General features: G+C 38.6%; 1 protein-coding gene across 6 annotated transcripts in view; it reads left to right on the top strand.

The window, feature by feature from the left end:
* Positions 1-19560, top strand: part of PIK3R3 (phosphoinositide-3-kinase regulatory subunit 3) — a 100437-nt gene that overhangs the window by 58557 nt on the left and 22320 nt on the right. For all 6 annotated transcript variants that reach the window (XM_074380748.1, XM_074380747.1, XM_074380746.1 and 3 more), the window contains 3 exons: positions 7052-7232; positions 8003-8128; positions 19061-19203. In XM_074380748.1, coding sequence (XP_074236849.1) covers positions 7052-7232; positions 8003-8128; positions 19061-19203 — 450 coding nt within the window. The remainder of the gene's footprint in view (positions 1-7051; positions 7233-8002; positions 8129-19060; positions 19204-19560) is intronic.

The raw sequence follows: 19560 nt of genomic DNA, 5'->3' as shown, positions 1-19560 counted from the left end.
AAGTGAAGGCACTCAGTTGACAAAGGCAGGGTGGACATAGTTATCACAATGGACAGCAGAGGCAAAGCAACAGTCAGAATAGTCTAACTCATATAGACCCAGGGCATTGACTAATTCACCATAGGGGTAGCTCACTGCCTATTTTCTTCTCCTTTTCTACCTAGTCTATCTTGCCCTACTGGAATTTAAATTCCCTGACGTTGGGGAATTTGTTTAGTCATTGCTGTATCTCCAGTGTCTAGATTAGTGCCTGATAATGGGTAAGCATTAGAGAATGGATACCTAAAATATATATATATATATATATAGAGAGAGAGAGAGAGAGAGAGAGATAGAGAGAGAGAGAGAGAGAGAGAGGCTCTCTCTCTCTCGTCACCCAGGCTAGAGTACAGTGATGTGATCATAGCTCACTGAAGCCTCGAACTCATGGGCCAGTTGATCCTCCTGCCTCAGCCTCCCAAGTAGCTAGGACTACAGGGGTATGCCACCCTGCCTGGTGGCTAATTTTGTAAAAATTTCTTTGTAGAGATGACGTCTCACTCACTATGTTGCCCAAGCTGGTCTCATGCTATGGGTCTCAAGTGATCCTCCCACATTGGTCTCCTAAATGGTGGGATTACAGGCATGAGCCACCATGGCCAGCCTATAAATACTTACTTAATAGATGACTGTGCTTCTTATTTATCTGGAAAATTGTTTTAATCCCACACTAAATTGTGGAATTTCATTCCTTTTAAGGCTGAATAATAATCTGCTATATGTATATACTACATTTTGTTTATCCATTCATCACATGTTAGCATTAGCAAGAATCAAAGTTTTCATGTATCTATCACAAAGTCTGACATACAGTAGGTGTTTGATAGGTGTTGAATAAATGTTTGAAGGAAAGACATTTACTGAGAGAAAGACAAAGAGAAGGTTTCTCAGGAAATGACAGTTGAACTAGACCTTGATAGATTTTGCAAGGCAGAAGAGTGATGATCTTAATTCAGTTTAATAAATACTTGCAATTTAGTGCTAGTTACTCTGCAGGGTATCTAACAATGAGTTAAAATTTCTATCTCAAGGAATATATAGTCTAGTGAAGACAAAGTAAATGAGAAAACGGCTTTGAGTGAAAGTTTAATAGCAGGAGAGGTTCGCACAATATGCTTTGGAGGCTGAAAGGAGGAAAAGAGCTATCTTTGTTAAGAGAATGTAGAAAACTGACCTTCATGGAAGAAATTGCATTTGCAGAATATCTTGAAGAAGGGGATAGGTTTAGACATGTAGAAAGTGGGAGAGAGTTGCAGGAATAGATAACAATAGGAGCAAATATACAGAGGTGAGAATTTATAGCCGCTTTCTGTAAGATGTAGTCCTGTTTGGCTAAAAGATAAAGTTTGTAAAGAAGAAGTGATAAGGGGTAAGAGGTTGGAAAGGGGTCATGTTTAAGAGGGCTTTGAATTCCAAAACTTGGGAGTTTGTATTTAATATTTTAGGTAATTGGGGAGAACCACTATATTATTTCTGCAGGGAAACTGTGATCAGGCTATATTTTAGTTTTAAGGGATAGTGAGCATCCATCCCTTCTAAAAATCAATATTGGCTGGGCGCAGTGGCTTGCGCCTGTAATCCCAGCATTTTGGGAGGCCGAGGTGGGGGCAGATCATGAGATCAGGAGTTCAAGACCAGCCTGGCCAATATGGTGAAACCCCATCTCTACTAAAAATATAAAATTAACTGGGCATGGTGGCGTGCATCTATAGTCCCAGCTACTTGGGAGGCTGAGGCAGAAGAATTGCTTGAACCAGCAAGGGAATGGGGAATGACATGATCAAATGATTGGATACGCAATTACCAAGGCTAGTAGCTCTAGGAAAGGAGTTGGGGAGTTAAAAGGCAAGGCAAAGTTTGAGAGCAGAGGGATTTGACAATAGAATAGGTATGAAGTTGAGGGGGAGCTGAAGGTGACTGTGTTTTGAACCTGGTAGGCTGAGAATGAATATGCCTTTTGTGGAAATAGCAAAGTCAGGAGCAGTTTTGTGGGGAAGAAAGGATAGATACTGGTTTGTTTTTGTTTTTTTGATGGAGTCTTACTCTGTTGCCCAGGTTGGAATACAGTGGTGCCATCTTGGCTCACTGCAACCTCCACCTCCTGGGTTCAAGCTATTCTCTTGTCTCAGCTTCCTGAGCACTGGGACTACAGGCGCCCACCACCACACCCAGATAGTTTTTGCATTTTTAATAGAGATGGGGTTTCACCGTGTTGGCCAGGCTGGTCTCAAACTCCTGATTATCTGCCTGCCTCAGCCTCCCAAAGTGCTGGGATCACAGGCATGAGTCACTGTACCCAGCCAGTATTGATTTTTAGAAGGGATAGATGTTGACTTCCAGCTGCTCCAGAATTGCAAAGTAAAAATATATCTAGGATATAGTTAGAAAAGTAGGTTTAATGCTTAGAAGAGAGTATAGGGCCAGAGAAGGAGTCAAGCCACCATATGCATATAGAGTAAATGGGATTTTTATGAAAAATATATAAATTTTAAAAGGTGGAAGCTGAAGGCAAATTTTTTTTTTTTTTTTTTTAGGGAATAACTGTTTGGGGTCAGGGAGGAGACAGGAAAAGTAGTTTGAGAGAGCAAAAGAAAATAATAATTTCATCAAAGTTATGGAAGGATGAAATACTAAGAAGGGAGAGAGTGAGGGATAAGGAAGGTCTGCGATAAAGGGAGGGGACGGAGTCTGAGTTCGTTCACAGTCATTAGTGACTCTCAAATGAGAGGAATGATTGTGAGCCAGACTGCAGAGAGTGGTAGGTAGTGAGGAAATAGAGATTTTTCAGTTCAATAATTCTTATTATTTAAATTGGTAAATAGTATTCATTGCAGAAAATCTGGATACTTAACAAATCTTTAAGAATCTGCTATCTGCCAGGCATTGGACTAGATGCTGAGATTACAAGGAGGACTAGCACGATAAAGATATGACCTTCAGTTCCTTCACTCCTTCTCTCATCTCTGCTTAGAGTCCATGGTCCATTATTATTAAAGTTACCCATGTGAATATATTCTTAACAAATTTGACCCTAACCTGACTAAATTCCAACACTTACTAAATTCAATTCTCCACCTAGTTCTTGCCTGTACTTGATCTGCTGAATGTGGAGAAAGGGACATAACCGCACAGACTGGTCTCACATTAATTGTGACCACTAACCTTAAGTGACCTTTAAAACTGCCTAGCTTAAGAAAGAAAAAAAAAAACTGCCTAGCTTAACGTCCGCATTTCCACAATCCATTCACCCTGCTCCCCCATCTATTTCCTAAATGACAATTTCACATGTTCTTTTTTTTTTCCTTTTAAAGGACAACCCTTCTTCCATCTGACTGTGTCCACATTATCAGTGAAATTAAAAGCAACCTAAAGAGCTTGCTTTTAATTTCATTGATATTGTGGACACAGACGAGAACTCCTTCATGCTCCTATTACCACACTATCAACATATTTACACATTAATGTGAATAGTCTGCCTTTTTCCTATTCCGGTGGATGACTGTTCATGTCCTTGCCCAGGGTTTGCTTCTCTGTTTGTGGACTGCATCCCATCCCATCCCTCTAATCTACTCAAGGCCATCACTCTAGGAATTATCTTGTCCTCTTTTTTTGGATCAACAATTTTTGTCTCTCTACTGAGTCATTCCCATCAGCATATAAATATGGTCTATTATCTCCCATTTAAGAATAACAAATAAATAAAATTCTCTGAACCCTATATCTCTTTCTAGCTACTTCCCTATTTCTCTTCCCTTGTTGACAGCAGTATTCCTTGTGACGCTTGTCTATAGGCATTTCTGCTCCATATTCTTCCATTTTCTTGAATCCATTCCAGTCAGGCTTCTGTCCTTTCCATTTCACTGAAACCATTTAGTCAGTTCATTGAGTGATCTCTGCCTTGCCAAACCTAATTATCACTGGACTTGGTTGATAATTTCTTCTTTGTTGAAATGCTTTTGTATGAATTGGTTTTTAGGATTTCACACTCTTAGTTCTCCTATTACTTCATTAATTGCTCCCTTTTGGTTTCCTTTGCTGGTTCTTCCTTCCATGTCTCTGACCACTAAACATTGGCATACCCCAGTGCTTAGACCTTGGACCTTTTCTTTTGTCCAGCTACGCTCACCTTCACATAACATCTGTAGGCTGGCAACTCCTGAATTTGTATCTTTAGCCCAGGCCTTTCTCCTGAACTTTAGATTCTTTAAGTAGGCTTCTGGATCATCTGCTTTTGAATGTTTAGTAGGCATCTCAAACTTTTTTTTTTTGCTCATAGTATGGCTTTAAATGTCTGGATGGTTTTTTTTTTTTTTGGAGATAGAGTCTCACTCTGTCACCCCAGCTGGTGTGCAGTGGCATGATCTCGGCTCACTGAAATCTCTACTCCTGGGTTCAAGCAATTCTGCCTCAGGCTCCCAAGTAGCTAGGATTACAGGCATGCACCACCATGACAGGGTAATTTTTATATTTTAGTAGAGATGGGGTTTCACCATGTTGGTCAGGCTGGTCTCAAACTCCTGACCTCAAACCGTCCACCCACCTTGGCTTCCCAAAGTGTTGGAATTACAGGCGTGACCCAGATAAACACATTCTTTTTAATAGCCTTCTTCATGTCAATAAATGACAATTCCATTCTTCTGATTGCTAAAGACAAAAACCTTGTAATCATCTTTATCTTGTCTCTCTGTTATATTTGTATCTAAGCCATCAGCACATCCTGTCAGCTCTGTCTTCAAAATATATTAAGAATCTCACTATTTCTCATGATCTCTATCTACTGCTGCTACCCTTATCCAAGACACCATCATGTCTTGCCTAGATTATTATAATAGTTTCATAACTGATCTTTCCACTTCTACCCCTGCCCACTTTGAACAGTCTTTTCTCAACTCAGCAGCTAGAGTGAGCCCTTTAAACAAGATAGATTATATAATTCTACTGAAAACCCTTTTGTGCCTCCCCATCTCACTCAGTAAAAGCTAAAGCCCTTACAGTAACCTACAGATTGCTATTACATAATCTAAGCTCCTTTTGCATCTCTTACCTAGCCTCCTGTTACTCTCCCTTTTGCTCATTCAGCCCCAGCATGACTGGCCTCTTTGCTGTTGCTTGAACATGCCATGCACACCCTTACTGCACCTCTGTCTGGAAAACTTCCCTTACATATCTGCTATGCTAGCTCCCTCACTTCACTTACAACTCTGTTGAAATGTCACCTGAACGAGAGGTTTTCCTTGAGCAACACAAACAATTCCTCCACCACAAGAACTCTTTTCCCTTTACTCTGCTTTATTTTTTTCCCAATAGGCATATTACCATTTTGTATAGTTCGTTGTTTATTTTTGTGTTCTATCTTGAGAAATTTTTTATCCTCCTTAATAAACTGAAAGATAGAGATATGTTCCTTATGCAGTTAAACTAGAAGCTCTGTGAGAGCATGGACTATATCTGGCTTATCATATATCTGTAGTGCATTATGTAATTCCTGGCATATAGGTATGCAGCACATCATTTTAAATGAATGAATGCCTTTTAACTTTAACAGAGAGGCCAGCTTGCAATTATTGTATTTGTGGGTGTGCACATTTATAGTAACTGTATATGATTAGATGGTCCTTCTCTTGTATATTTAATAGAAATAGTTTATCATCCATCTAAAAACTGACATTCTAAACATTGTTTAAATCAGTTTTAGGGTCAAACTTATTGTGTTTGACCTTTTACAAATTCCAGTGCCTCAATTTATTATATAAAATGGCATGGCATAAAGAGAGAGGGGCATAAGTCTGCATGCTGCTATAAGAAGAGTTGAATGGGAACGGTACAGTATTTTGCTATGAATCAGCCTGCTGTTGTTTTAGATTATGCCTTATGGGACTTGCAAAACATTGCTATTTTGAACTTTGGTTATAAATTATCTTTTAAGGGACCATTTAGATATGACTCAGTAAACAAAGGTGGCCTGAACTATCCAAGCATGAAATTACATTCATCTAATATACATAGCTGTTCAAAAGCTATACGTTGTAAAACAGTTGAATGACTTGAATCATTTACGTGTTGTGATGACCTAAACAATCATTTCTGAGGATTATAAGCGTAAAAGACAAAATAATATAAGATTCTAGATTAATTACAAAGCTTTAAATCATAGATTAAGGAGCTCAATTATGTTTGTGCATTAACAACAAAACCTTCAGTGTGTTGGTGATTGTGCAACAAATGTTTATCATCTCGTTCATATAGAGATGGCTTCTGCTCCCTCCACAGAGACATACAACCACATATCTTTAGGTCCTTAAGAGATTTTTTTCTGGCCGGGTGCGGTGGCTCAAGCCTGTAATCCCAGCATTTTGGGAGGCCGAGGCGGGTGGATCACGAGGTCGAGATATCGAGACCATCCTGGTCAACATGGTGAAACCCCGTCTCTACTAAAAATACAAAAAATTAGCTGGGCATGTTGGCACATGCCTGTAATCCCAGCTACTCAGGAGGCTGAGGCAGGAGAATTGCCTGAACCCAGGAGGCGGAGGTTACGGTGAGCCGAGATGGCGCCATTGCACTCCAGCCTGGGTAACAAGAGCGAAACTCCGTCTCAAAAAAAAAAAAAAAAAAAAAAAAAGAGAGATTTTTTTTCTGTTCTCCCTGAAAAAAATACTGATAGAATTTAAATTTGAAAATTCATTCAGAATGTAAACAAAAATAGATTTTACTTCTGTTTTATTTTTCTTAAGTGATTTTTTTTTTTTGCTACATTTGTTCATACTGAATGCTGTGTAGATACGTAGATCTTTAATAACCAAGGTATTTTATGGACAAAAAAATGTGAAAATAATAATGTATATATGTTTACATACACAGTAATATATGTCTTTTTGCTCTTTCCAGCCTCATTAACGTAGTAAAACTTGTTTATTATGTGACACCAAGCTTTCATGTCTCCATATGAAAGCAGTACTCCAGCTGAATTTGGGGGAAAAAATATCTACATTTGTTGTCTTGTTGTTCACAGGAAGGGAGGCAATAATAAGTTAATAAAGATCTATCACCGGGATGGTAAATATGGCTTTTCTGATCCTCTGACATTTAATTCTGTGGTGGAGCTCATTAACCACTATCACCATGAATCTCTTGCTCAGTACAATCCCAAACTTGATGTGAAGTTGATGTACCCAGTGTCCCGATACCAACAGGTATGATTATGGAAGTCCTTGATAGCTATTGAGCAAGTCATTATTTAACAGCCTTACTTGATTTTATTTACCAGGCTTATCAGTTTAAAAAAAAATCTAGCCGTTTTGTTATTTATTTATTTATTTTGAGACAGGGTCTCTGTTGCCCCATAGTGGAATGTAGTGGCATGAATATAGTTTACTGCAGTCTTGACTTTCTGGGTTCAAGCAGTCTTCCTGCCTCAGCCTCCTGAGTAGCTGTGATCACAGGTGCATGCCACAACTTCTGGGTAATTTTAAAATTTTTTGTAGAGATAGGGTCTTGCCATGTTGCCCAGGCTAGTTTTGAACCCCTGGGCTCGGGCAGTCTTCTCGCTTCGACTACCCAAAGTGTTGGGATTATAGGCATGAGTCACTGTGCCTAGTGCCTACTTAAGGTTTTAGATATTTTTGGAACTTATTTTGTGGCTACCCTTCTGTAATAGCTTATTGCATGTATTTGTTAACTTTATGTAAAAATACTTATGTTTATGTTTCCCACTTATACTCCATTTCTTAATTTTTAAGGTATTAGTTATTTTGATGTGATTTAAAGGCTGATCTTAATGTAAAAAGAATTTGGTACTTTTGTGTGCTTGATATTAATACAGTGGCTTAAACTTCTACAGTTGAAATACAGTTTAAAAATAATGGATGGTTGAGGTGATTATTTTCCTTTAAACAACAGATGTGGAAAAAGTCGCGTGTCAGACTTGTTAACATTCTGTATTCTTTTTTGTTTACTTGTATAGGATCAGTTGGTAAAAGAAGATAATATTGATGCAGTAGGTAAAAAACTACAAGAATACCACTCTCAGTATCAGGAGAAGAGTAAAGAGTATGATAGGCTATATGAAGAATATACTAGAACATCCCAGGTTGGTATATATTTATGTTGTTTTGACTAGTATGTGTGCAATGTTTTAGTTACATTAAATTTTCTATCATTCACTTGATGATTTTTAGCTGTTTTAATGTCTTAAAGGCTTAAACAGCTTTTTTTGAAACTTGGATGATATAAATTCCCCTCCCTTAGGGATATAATTGTATCTGTTAATATTAACTGGTCACAAGTGACAAAAAACATAACAAAGTCTTCAGATAGAAATTTAGTTTTCTTTCATGTGTATATAGGCACTACAGGGGTGTTAGGGTAACTCCACTGTCCTTAGAACTTAAAGGCATTTTCTGTCTTGATGCTTTGCTATCTGTGGAAGAGGGCTTACTCTAATATCAGCCATCACAACCATATTCTAGTAAACAGGAAGGAAGAATAGGAAGGAGAAGGGAAGGTTCTCCGTCTTTAAGACAACTTCCTAAAAGGAGCACACTCTGCTTTCACTTTAATCGCACTGGCTAGAACTAAGTCACATGGTCATACCTTGCTACAGTTCACAGCTAGCTGTAGGGGAGGCTGAGAAATCTAGTTTTTATTTGGTCAGGTGTGCTCAGCTAACATGGGGGGATTTCCTGAGGAAGAAGGAGCTGATGGTGGAAATTGTGGGATTACTAGTAGACTTAACTGTACAGTTTTTAGATCATTAACTTTAATAATCAGTAATAATTATTTTAAATATTTATGATATAGAGGAAAATTCTGTAGAATAATCTAGTTCCTTTCCTAGGACTTCTTATGCCTGACTACTTTGATTCTTTTTTAGCTAGACTTGGATTGGTTTAATTTGCCCTAAGTTGTTACATAGTTTGTCAGTTGTTACATATTTTGGAATTTTTATAAAGCTGAGTATCTTCAGAGAAGTTTACCCTTTATAATATTTGGGCTTGAAGTGACCTAGGAAAATATATTTAATTGTATTCTCATGTACATTCTCTTGGAACATAGGTTATTACTTTGAATATCAAGTGATTTATAGAGGCATTAGTCCATGCTGATTCTACTTAATTCCTAGTGAATTCTCATGCAACTTAACCTGGGTTCTTTCTAGTAGATAACAATAATGGATTTTTTTTTAGTGTTTAGTTTCTATTTCATGAATTTCTGTTCTTTTAAATGTTTTTCTGATTCCTTTCAGCTTGATTTTCTCTTTTCCTAGCTTCTGAAGGTGGAAATTTTGTTCATTGGTTTAAAAACTTTCTTCTTTTCTAAAATAAGCATTTAAAATAATCTTTTTCTTTCTAAGCACTGCATATATGCATCTCACAAATTTTGTCATACTCTGTCTTCCTTATTCAGTTTTTAATAATTTCTCATTTTCTTTGTGATTTTTTCTTTGGCCCCATGTATTTTAAATTTTTAAATATTTGGGACTTTCAAATGTATTATTTATTTCTAATTTAAATTAATTTTGTTGTTAGTGAATATATTAATTAAGGTTACAGTCTTTTGACATTTGTTGACTTAGATTTTATTATTGATATTTTTATGAGACAGAATCTTGCTCTGTCGCCCAGGCTGGAGTGCAGTGGCACCATCTCAGCTCACTGCAACCTCTGCCTCCCGGGTTCAAGCAGTTTTCCTGCCTCAGGCTCCTAAATAGCTGGGATTACAGGCATGCACCACCATGCCCGGCAAATTTTTGTATATTTAGTAGAGACAGGGTTTTACCACGTTGGCTAGGCTGGTCTTGAACTTCTGACCTCAGGTGATCCACCTGCCTCAGCCTCCCAAAGTGCTGGGATTACAGGCATGAGCCACCGTACCCAGCCAGCTCTTTCTTTATTTTTTAAAAATTTTATTTATTTATTTATTTTGAGACAGCGTCTCATTCCATTGCCCAGGCTGGAGTGTAGTAGCACTATCTTGGCTCACCGTGACCTTTGTCTCCCAGGTTCAAGCAATTCTTTTGCCTCAGCCTCCCAAGTAGCTGGGATTACAGGCACCTCCCACCACACCTGCTAATTTTTGTATTTTTAGTAGAGACTGGGTTTTGCCATGTTGATCAGGCTGGTCTTGAACTTTTGACCTCAAGTGACTTACCCCCCTCAGACTCCCAAAGTGCTGAGATTACAGAAGTAAGCCACTGCACCCAGCCTATATATATATATATATATATATATATATATATATATATATATATTTTGAGATGGGGTCTCAGTATATTGTCCAGACTGGACTTAAACTCCTGGGCTCAAGTGATCCTTCCACCTTAGTCCTCCAAGTAGCTGGGACTACAGGTGCATGCCACCACACCCTCCAACTCTCACTTTCTAATTCTATGAATTTGTCTACTGTAAGTACTTTATATAAGTGGAATAATATGTTTGTCTCTCTGTGTCTAGCTTATTCTTTAAGTTTTCAAGATCTGTTCATGTTGTAGCATATATCAAAATTTTATTCTTTTTATGGCTGAGTAATATTTCATTATGTATATATATCACATTTTGTTTATCCATTCATCTCTTGATTTGGGTTGTTACCAGCCTTTGGTTGTGAATAATGCTACTGTGAACATTGGCATACAAATATCTGTTTTGAATTTCTGCTTTCAGTTCCTTTGGATATCTAACTAGTATTTTTGGTAGTTCTATGTGTAACCTTTTGAGAAACTGCTGAACTGTTTTCAGAGTGGCTAACCTGTTTCACATTTCCACTAGCAGTACGCGTGGGTTACAGTTTCTCCATATCTTCCCTAGCACTTACTATTTTTTGTATTTTTAAAAAATAGCCATCCTAGTAATTGTGCAGTGGCATGATCATAGCTCACTGTAACCTTGAACCCATGATATTTCATTGGTGGTAGTTTATTATTGTAGCGTTTTAGTTTTTTTTTTTAAATTGTGTTTTAAGTTCTGGGGTGCGTGTGCAGAACATGCAGGTTTATTACATAGGTATACATGTGCCATGGTGGTTGGCTGCATCCATCACCCTGTCATCTATATTAGGTATTTCTCCTAATGCTGTCCCTCCCCTAGCTCCTCACTCCTTGACAGTCCCAGTGTATGATGTTCCCCTCTCTGTGTGCATGTGTACTCATTGTTCAACTCCCACTTATGAGTGAGAACATATGGTGTTTGGTTTTCTGTTCTTGTGTTAGTTTGCTGAGAATTATGGTTTCCAGCTTCATCCATGTCCCTGCAAAGGACATGAACTCATCCTAACCAACATGGAGAAACTCCATCTGTACTAAAAATACAAAATTAGCCGGATGTGGTGGTGCATGCCTGTAATCTCAGCTACTCAAGAGACAGGAGAATCACTTGAACCTGAAAAAAAAAAAAAAAAAAAAAAAACACCTGATTTTGTGTGTACCTGCAACTTTGCTGATGTTTCTCTCTCTCTCTCTCTCTCTCTCTCTGTCTCTCTCTCTCTCTCTCAACAGAGTCTTGCTCTGTAACCCAGGCTAGAGTGCAGTAGCACAATCTTGGCTCATTGCAGCCTCCACCTTGCGGGTTCAAGTGATTCTTCGTCTCAGCCTCTGGAGTGGCTGGGATTAACAGGTGTCTGTTACCATGCCTGGCTAACTTTTGTATATTTAGTAGAGATGAGGTTTCACCATGTTGGCCAGGGTGGGTCTCAAACTCTTGACCTCAAGTGATCCATCCACCTCAGCCTCCCAAAGTGCTGGGATTCCAGGTGTGAGCCACCACACCTGTCCAAGATCATGTCTTTTGAGATAGTTTTATTTCTTCCTTTCCAATTTGGTTGTTTTGTTTATTTTTATTGCTTGATTATTCTGACTGGAACTTTCAGTACTGTGCTTAATAAAAGTGGTGAGAGTGAACATCTTTGTCTTATTCCTGATCTTAAATAGAAAACTTTCAGTCTTTCATGATTATGATTTTTAGTCTTGAGTTTTTCATATATGGCTATATTAGTTTCCTAGATCTGCTGTAACCAAGTACCAGAAACTGGGCACCAAAAATTTTATTATTGCTCTATTCAGGGGACTAGTAGTTCAAAATCAAGGTGTTGCAAGGGCCAGGCCATGCCTTTTCTGAATGGTCTGGGGAGGATCCTTCCTTGCTTCTTCCTAGTTTCTGGTGGTTGGTTGCTGACAGTCCTTGTTTTGTAGCTATGTTGCTCCAATCTCTGTCCCCATTATTAATGGCATTCTTTCTCTGTATATCTGTTTTCTCTTATGAAGAGCCAGTCACTGATTAAGGTCTATCCTAACCAGTATAGTATTACCTCATCTTAATTTACTAATATCTGTGAAGACCCTGTTTTTTAAATAAGATCACATTCTGAGGCAGGGCATGGTGGCTCATGCCTCTAATTCCAGCACTTTGGGAGGTTGAGGTGTGTGGATCACTTGAAGTCAGGAGTTCGAGACCAGCCTGGCCAACATGGTGAAACGCTGTCTCTACTAAAAATACAAAAACTAGCTGGGCATGGTGGTGCATGCCTGTAATCCCAGCTACTTGGGAGGCTGCTGAGGCAGGAGAATCACTTGAATCTGAGAGGCGGAGATTGCAGTGAGCTGAGATCATGCCACTGTACTTCAGCCTGGGTGACACAGAGAGACTCTGTCTTAAAAAAAAAAAAAAAATCGTATTCTGAGGTCCCAGAGATTAGGACTTGAACGTAACTTTTTGGGGGACACAATTTAGTCTTTAGCATCTTCATTATGTTGAAGAGTTCCTTTTTATTTCTACCTTATTGAATGTTGATTTTACCATGAAAGAGTGTTGAATTTTGTCAGATGTTTTTCTATATCATTTAAGATGATCATGTGTTTTTTTTTTTTCCTTCATTCTTTTAATGTGGTGTATTATGTTGACTGATTTTTGCTCTTTGAACCATTCCTCTTGCATTCTTGGGATAAATTTCAGGTGCTTGTCATGAATAGTCTTCTTAATATTCTGTTAAATTCAGTTTGCTAGTAGCTTGTTGAGGTTTTTTTGTATCATAAAGGATAGTGGTCTGTAGTTTTCTTGTAGTGTCTTGGTCTGACTTTCTGTCAGAGTGATAATGGCCTCATAGAATGCGTTAAGAAGTATTCCCTTCCTCCTCTTCTACTTTTTGGAAGAGTTTGAGAAGTACTGGTATTAATTCTTATTTAAATATTTGATAAATTCACTAGTGAAGCCATGGGCTTTTCTTTGTTGGGAGATTTTTGATTACTGATTATATCTCCTTACCTGCGATAAGGTAGAAATTCAATAAGGTAGAAATAACATTCAATAAGGTAGAAATAAAAAGGTTTATGCAAATGTTGTATTACTTGTTGATTCAGTTTTGTAGTTTGTATACTGCTAGGAACTTGTCATTTAATCTAGGTTATCCAGTTTATTGGCTTTCAGTTATTTATTCATTTATTTATTGTTATCTTTTGAGACAGGACCTTGCTCTGTCACCCAGGCTGGAGTGCAGTGGTATGATCACAGCTCACTGCAACCTCAACCACCAGGGCTTGAAGTGATTCGCACACCTTAGCCTCCCGACTAGCTGGGGCCCACAGGTGCATGCCACCATGCCTGGCTTTTTTTTTTTTTTAATTTGTAGAGATGAGGTCTCACTATGTTGCCCAGGCTGGTCTCTAATTCCTGGGTTCAAGGAATTCTCCCACCTCAGCCTCCCAAAGTGCTGGGATTACAGGCATGAGCCACCGTGCCTGGCTAGCATATAGTTAGTTATTTATAGCATTCTTTCATAATTCTTTTTATTTTTGTAAAGTCAGTAGTAATGTCCCCTCTTTCATTTCTGATTTCAGTAATTTGTGTTTTCTCTTTTTTTCTTAGTCAGTCTATCTAAAGGTTTGCTAAGTTTGTTGATCTTTTCAAACAACCAATTTTTGGTTTTGTTGGTTTATTTTTATTTTATTTTTATTTTTGAGACAGGGTTTCGCTCTCGTTGCCCAAGCTGGAGTGCAATGGCATGATCTTAGCTCACTGAAACCTCCACCTTCTGGGTTCAAGCAATTCTCCTGCCTAAGCCTCCCGAGTAGCTGAGATTACAGGTGCCTGACACCATGCTTGGCAAATTTTTTGTATTTTTAGTAGAGATGGGGTTTCACCATGTTGGCCAGGCTGGTCTTGAAATCCTTACCTCAGATGATCCACCCTCCTCAGCCTTCCAAAGTGCTAGGATTATAGGCGTGAGCCACCACACCCGTCCAATTTATTTTGTTTTTCTAATTCTCTACTTCATTTATCTCACCTCTATCTTTATTATGCCCTTCCTTGTGCTAGGTTTGGGTTTTTTCTTTCTTTCTTTCTTTTTTGAGACGGAATCTCATTCTGATACCCAGGCTGGAGTGCAGTGGTGTGATCTCAGCTCACTGCAACCTCTGCCTCCCCAGTTCAGATGATTCTCCTGCCTCAGCTTCCTGAGTAGCTGAGATTACAAGCATGCCACCATGCCCAGCTAATTTTTGTATTTTTAGTAGAGACAAGGTTTCACATGTTGAGCAGGCTGGTCTCGAACTCCTGACCTCAGGTGGTTTACCTGCCTTGGCCTCCCAAAGTGTTGGAATTACAGGTGTGAGCCACCATGCCTGGTCTAGCTTTGAGTTTATTTTGCCACTCACTTTTTTTCTGGTTCCTTAAGATATACAGTTAGGTTATTGATTCAATAGCTTTTCTTTTCCCTTTTTTTTTTTTTTTTTTTTTTAAATGGAGTCTTGCTCTGTTGCTCAGGCTGGAGTGCAGTGGCGAAATCTTGGCTCAGTGCAACCTCTACTTCCTGGGTTCAAGCAATTCTCCTACCTCAGCCTCCTGAATAGCTGGGACTGCAGGCATGCACCCACCATGCCTGGTTATTTTTTGCAGTTTTTGTGTTTTTTGGTAGAGATGGGGTTTCACCATGTTGGCCAGGCTGGTCTCAAACTCCTGACTTCATGTGTTCCAGCCACCTCAGCCTCCCAAAGTGCTGGGATTACAGATGTGAATCATCATGTCTAGCCTTTCTTTTTCAAGTTAGATGTTTACAGGTATACATTTCACTTGAGCATTGCTTTTGCTGCATCCTGTATGTTTTGGTAGGCTGTGTTTATTTATCTTGTTTTCAACTTTTTGGTCATTCATCATGAACAGGTGGGATTTATCCCAGAGATGCAAGGATGGTTCAACATATGTGAATCAATTAATGTGATACATCATATCAGTAAATGTGATGGAGAAAAACCACAAGATCATTTCAACTGATGCTCAAAATGTGTGTGATAAAATTCAACATCCTTTCATGATAAAAGCCATCACAAAACTGGGTATAGAGGAAACATACCTCAGGATAATAAAAGCCATATACAACAGACCCATAGCTAGTATCACACTGAATGGGGAAAAGCTGAAAGGTTTTCTTTTACAGTCAGGAACATGACAAGGACATCCACTTTCACCACTGTTAGTCAACGTAGGACTGGAAGTCCTAGGTAGAGTAATCAGACAAGAGAAAGAAATAAAGAGCATCCAAATTGGAAAGGAAGAAGTGAAATTATCCTTGTTTGCAGACGATATGATTCTGTATTTGTCAAAAGCCAGAAACTCCACCCAAAAACTTAGAACTGATAAATTCAGTAAAGTTGCAAGATATAAAATCAACATACAGACATCAGTAGCATTTCTATATGCCAACAGCAAACAACATGAAAAAGAAACCAAGCAAGTAATCCCATTTACAGTAGCATCAAATAAAATAGCTAGGAATTAACCGAAGAAGTGAAAGATATCTATAATGAAAACTATAAAACGTTTGTGCAAGAAATTGAAGAAGACATCAAAAAAAAGGAAAGATATATATACATATATTTTTTGAGACAGAGTTTTCCTCTTGTTGCCCAGGCTGGCGTGCAATCTCAGCTCACTGCAACCTCTGCCTCCTGGGTTCAAGGGATTCTCCTGCCTCAGCCTCCTGAATAGCTGGTATTACAGACATGCACCACCATGCCTGGCTAATTTTGTATTTTTTTTTAGTAGAGGTGGGGTTTCTCCATGTTAGTCAGGCTGGTCTTGATCTCCCTACCTCAGGTGATCTGCCCTCTTTAGCCACCCCAAAGTACTGGGATTACAGGAGTGAACCACTGCACCCAGCCTAGCTCTTTTATATTCATGGATAGAAGAATAAAGATTGTTAAAATGTCCATACTACCTACCCAAAGCAATCTACAGATTTAATGCTATCTCTATCAAAATACCAATGACATTCTTCACAGAAATAGAAAAAAAAAAATCCTAAAATTTATATGAAACCACGAAGACCCAGAACAGGCAAAACCATCTTAAGCCAAAAGAACAAAACTGGAGGAATCACATTATCTGACATTAAATTATACTACAGAGCCTTAGTAACCAAAACAGCATGGTACTGGCATAAAAACAGATACATAGATCAGTGGAACAGAATAGAGAACCTAGAGATAAAGCCATACACCTACAGTGAAATCATTTTTGACAAAGGTGCCAAAAGCATATATTGGGGAAAGGAGAGTCTCTTCAATAATTGGTGCCAGGAAAACTAGTTTCATTCATATATAAAAGAATGAAACTAGACTGCCATCTCTCACCATATTAAAAAAAAAATCGAATCAAAGTGGATTAAAGACGTATATCTAAGTCTCAAAGTTTGAAAATACTGCAAGAAAACATTGGGGAAACTTTCCAGGATATTGGACTGGGCAGATTTGAGTAATACCTCAAAAACAGGTAACTAAAGCAAAGACGGACACATGGGATTATGTCAAATTTAAATGCTTCTGCATAGCAAAAGAAACAATCAGTAAAGTGAAGAGATAACCCACAGAATAGGAAAAAATATTTATAATTGCCTGTCTGATAATATATTAACAACCAGAATATATAAGGAGCTCAAACAGCTCTATAGGAAAAAATCTAATAATCTGATTTAAAAATGGGCAAAAGGTATGACTAGATATTTCTCAAAAGACATATAAATGGAAACAGGTCTATGAAAAGGTACACAACATCACTCATCATCAGAGAAATGCAAATCAAAACTACATTGAGATACCATATCTCCCCAGTTAAAATGGCCTTTATCTGAAAATCAGGCAATATAAATGCTAGAGAGGAAGCAGAAAAAAGGGAACCCTCATACATTGTTGGTGGGAATGTAAATTAGTGCAGCTACTGTGGAGAACAGTTTGGAGGTTCCTCAAAAAATGAAAAATAGAGCTACCTTAAAATCCAGCAGTCCTGCTTCCCACCTTCAAGTGTTTGCACTGGGTATTTCTTTGCCTGGAACACTTTTCTTCCAGATGGTCACTTGGCTAACTCCCGTACTCCTTCAAGTCTTCTCAGATCTGTCTTTTGTCTCAGTAAGGCCTACCTGAAAATACTATTTAAAGTTGCATCTTACATTCTAATCTTCCTTTGCCACTCTACTTTTCTTTTTTAAATAATAATTCTCACCTTCTAACAAACTATTTAATTTACTTACTTATTATGTCTGCTTGTATAATCCCTAAACTCTTAAGTTCTAGGAGGGTAGACACCTTTGTCTAAGCTTGTTTGCTCCTGTATCCCAAATGCTTCAAATAACACCTGGTATTTAGTTAGAGTTCAATTATTTGTTGAATGAATTCATGCAAGGTAATGAACCAAAAGTACTTCTCCCTTGGCAGGGGCTTGGAGTCAAACTCATTGTATGAACTGAGGTCTAGAGGAGGGCTAATCATCATCCTAGGAACAGAAACTAGAAAAGGAAGGCCACTGTTGCATGTGGCTTTGGCTTGTGTAGAGCTGCCTGCTTTCTTGCCATGACTGGAGAAAGCAGAGAAAGCTCCAAAGGCTGCCCCCATGTTCAGTAATATTGGGAGATTTAACTGCAGAATAGGAGCCCTGAGCAGTTGATGTGAGACTGGTGCTGAACTGGGAATCCCTGGTTGGGCAGTTAGGTATGGGGGTAGATGGAGGCAACCAAAAAAGCCACTAGGTAGAAGCTAGAAATTTCCCTTGTGAGAACTGGAAGCAAGACTGGAGTAGCAGTTGGGCAGAGAAGAGACATGGAGGCTTAAAGCTTTGGGAGGCAAGAGGAACAGAGGAACCCAGTAATTAGCAGTATAGTAGATGCGTAAGGAAAGTAAATGTTAAAGGGGGGTTAAAGAGTTGGTGTTGAGATATGTCTTATAAAACTCTTCTGTTTTTCCTGTGAAATTAGATAAAATCTAGATTGCTTTAGTATAAGTGAATTCTTCTCAGAGAATGGGAACAGATAGTGTACCTTGAGTCAGAATTGGCAAGGGTGAGAATAGGCTGCATGGGGATATTTGACATCTGGATTACATATAATTTTAGGAAAAATGGTGAGGTTTGGGATAAGAGAGAGCAATTTGGCAATGAGGAGATCGTTGGTGACCTTGAAAAGAGTAGTATGTGGACCGGTAAGTACAAAAGCCAGGATAGAGTGAGTTGGTGTGATTGGGAGATAAGGAAAGAGAGACAGCCATATAAACAATTTTTTTTTTTTTTTTTGAGACAGAGTCTTGCTCTGTCACTCAGGCTGGAGTTCAATGGCATGATCTCAGCTCACTGCAACCTTCGCATCCCAGTAAATGATTCTTCTGCCTCAACCTCTGAGTAGCTGGGATTACAGGCACACAATACCACACCTGGCTGATTTTTTTGTATTTTTAGTAGAGATGGAGTTTTTGCCATGTTGGCCAGGCTGGTCTCGAACTCCTGACCTCAGGTGATCCACTTGCCTCGTTCTCCCAAAATGCTAGGGTTACAGGTGTGAGCCACCACGCCTAGCCTATTTTGTAGTTTAAATGATGTATTTTACATATAAGTAATAGAGTAGGGGTTGAATAAAAGGTCTTGTTTTAGCCTTTCTAAACAAGGAGAAAGACTTTTTAAAGACTAGGTCTATATGGAATTACATTAATAACTAGAATTATAAAATTTGTTTAAGACCAAGGTTACAATGTGTTTTTTCTTTTTGTCTCCTGTAGGAAATACAGATGAAGAGGACCGCAATAGAAGCTTTTAATGAAACAATTAAAATATTTGAAGAGCAGTGTCACACACAAGAGCAACATAGCAAAGAATATATTGAGCGATTTCGCAGAGAGGGGAATGAAAAGGAGATTGAACGGTAAGTCTACTTAGTACCTCCAAGGGCATCAGTGAGACAGGATTTATTTTCTTCCCCAATAATTTCTGTCTTGTTTGCTTTTACCCCCTCAAACTGCATGGCCCTACTATTGGAACTGCTTGCTATTTCCACTAATGGCACCAAATTGAACTATTCTCTCCTCTGCTCTTTCTTCATTCCCCCAAATTAACTCCTGCTCATCCATTAGGACTTCAGATTAGATACCACCTTTTCCAAAAACTGTTTCTTGATTCTGGAGACCAATTTAAGGGCTTTATTTTGGGTCCCTACAGTGTCTGGTCCTGATCCCTAGTGTAACATTTACTGAATGCCATGCCCACTCAACTGTAAACTCAT

The sequence above is a fragment of the Saimiri boliviensis genome, chromosome 11, assembly GCF_048565385.1.
Source record: "Saimiri boliviensis isolate mSaiBol1 chromosome 11, mSaiBol1.pri, whole genome shotgun sequence".
In the NCBI taxonomy this organism is placed as follows: Eukaryota; Metazoa; Chordata; class Mammalia; order Primates; family Cebidae; genus Saimiri; species Saimiri boliviensis.
The sequence above is the reverse complement of the archived record's forward strand: the minus strand, read 5'-3'. Positions and strand labels throughout refer to the sequence as shown.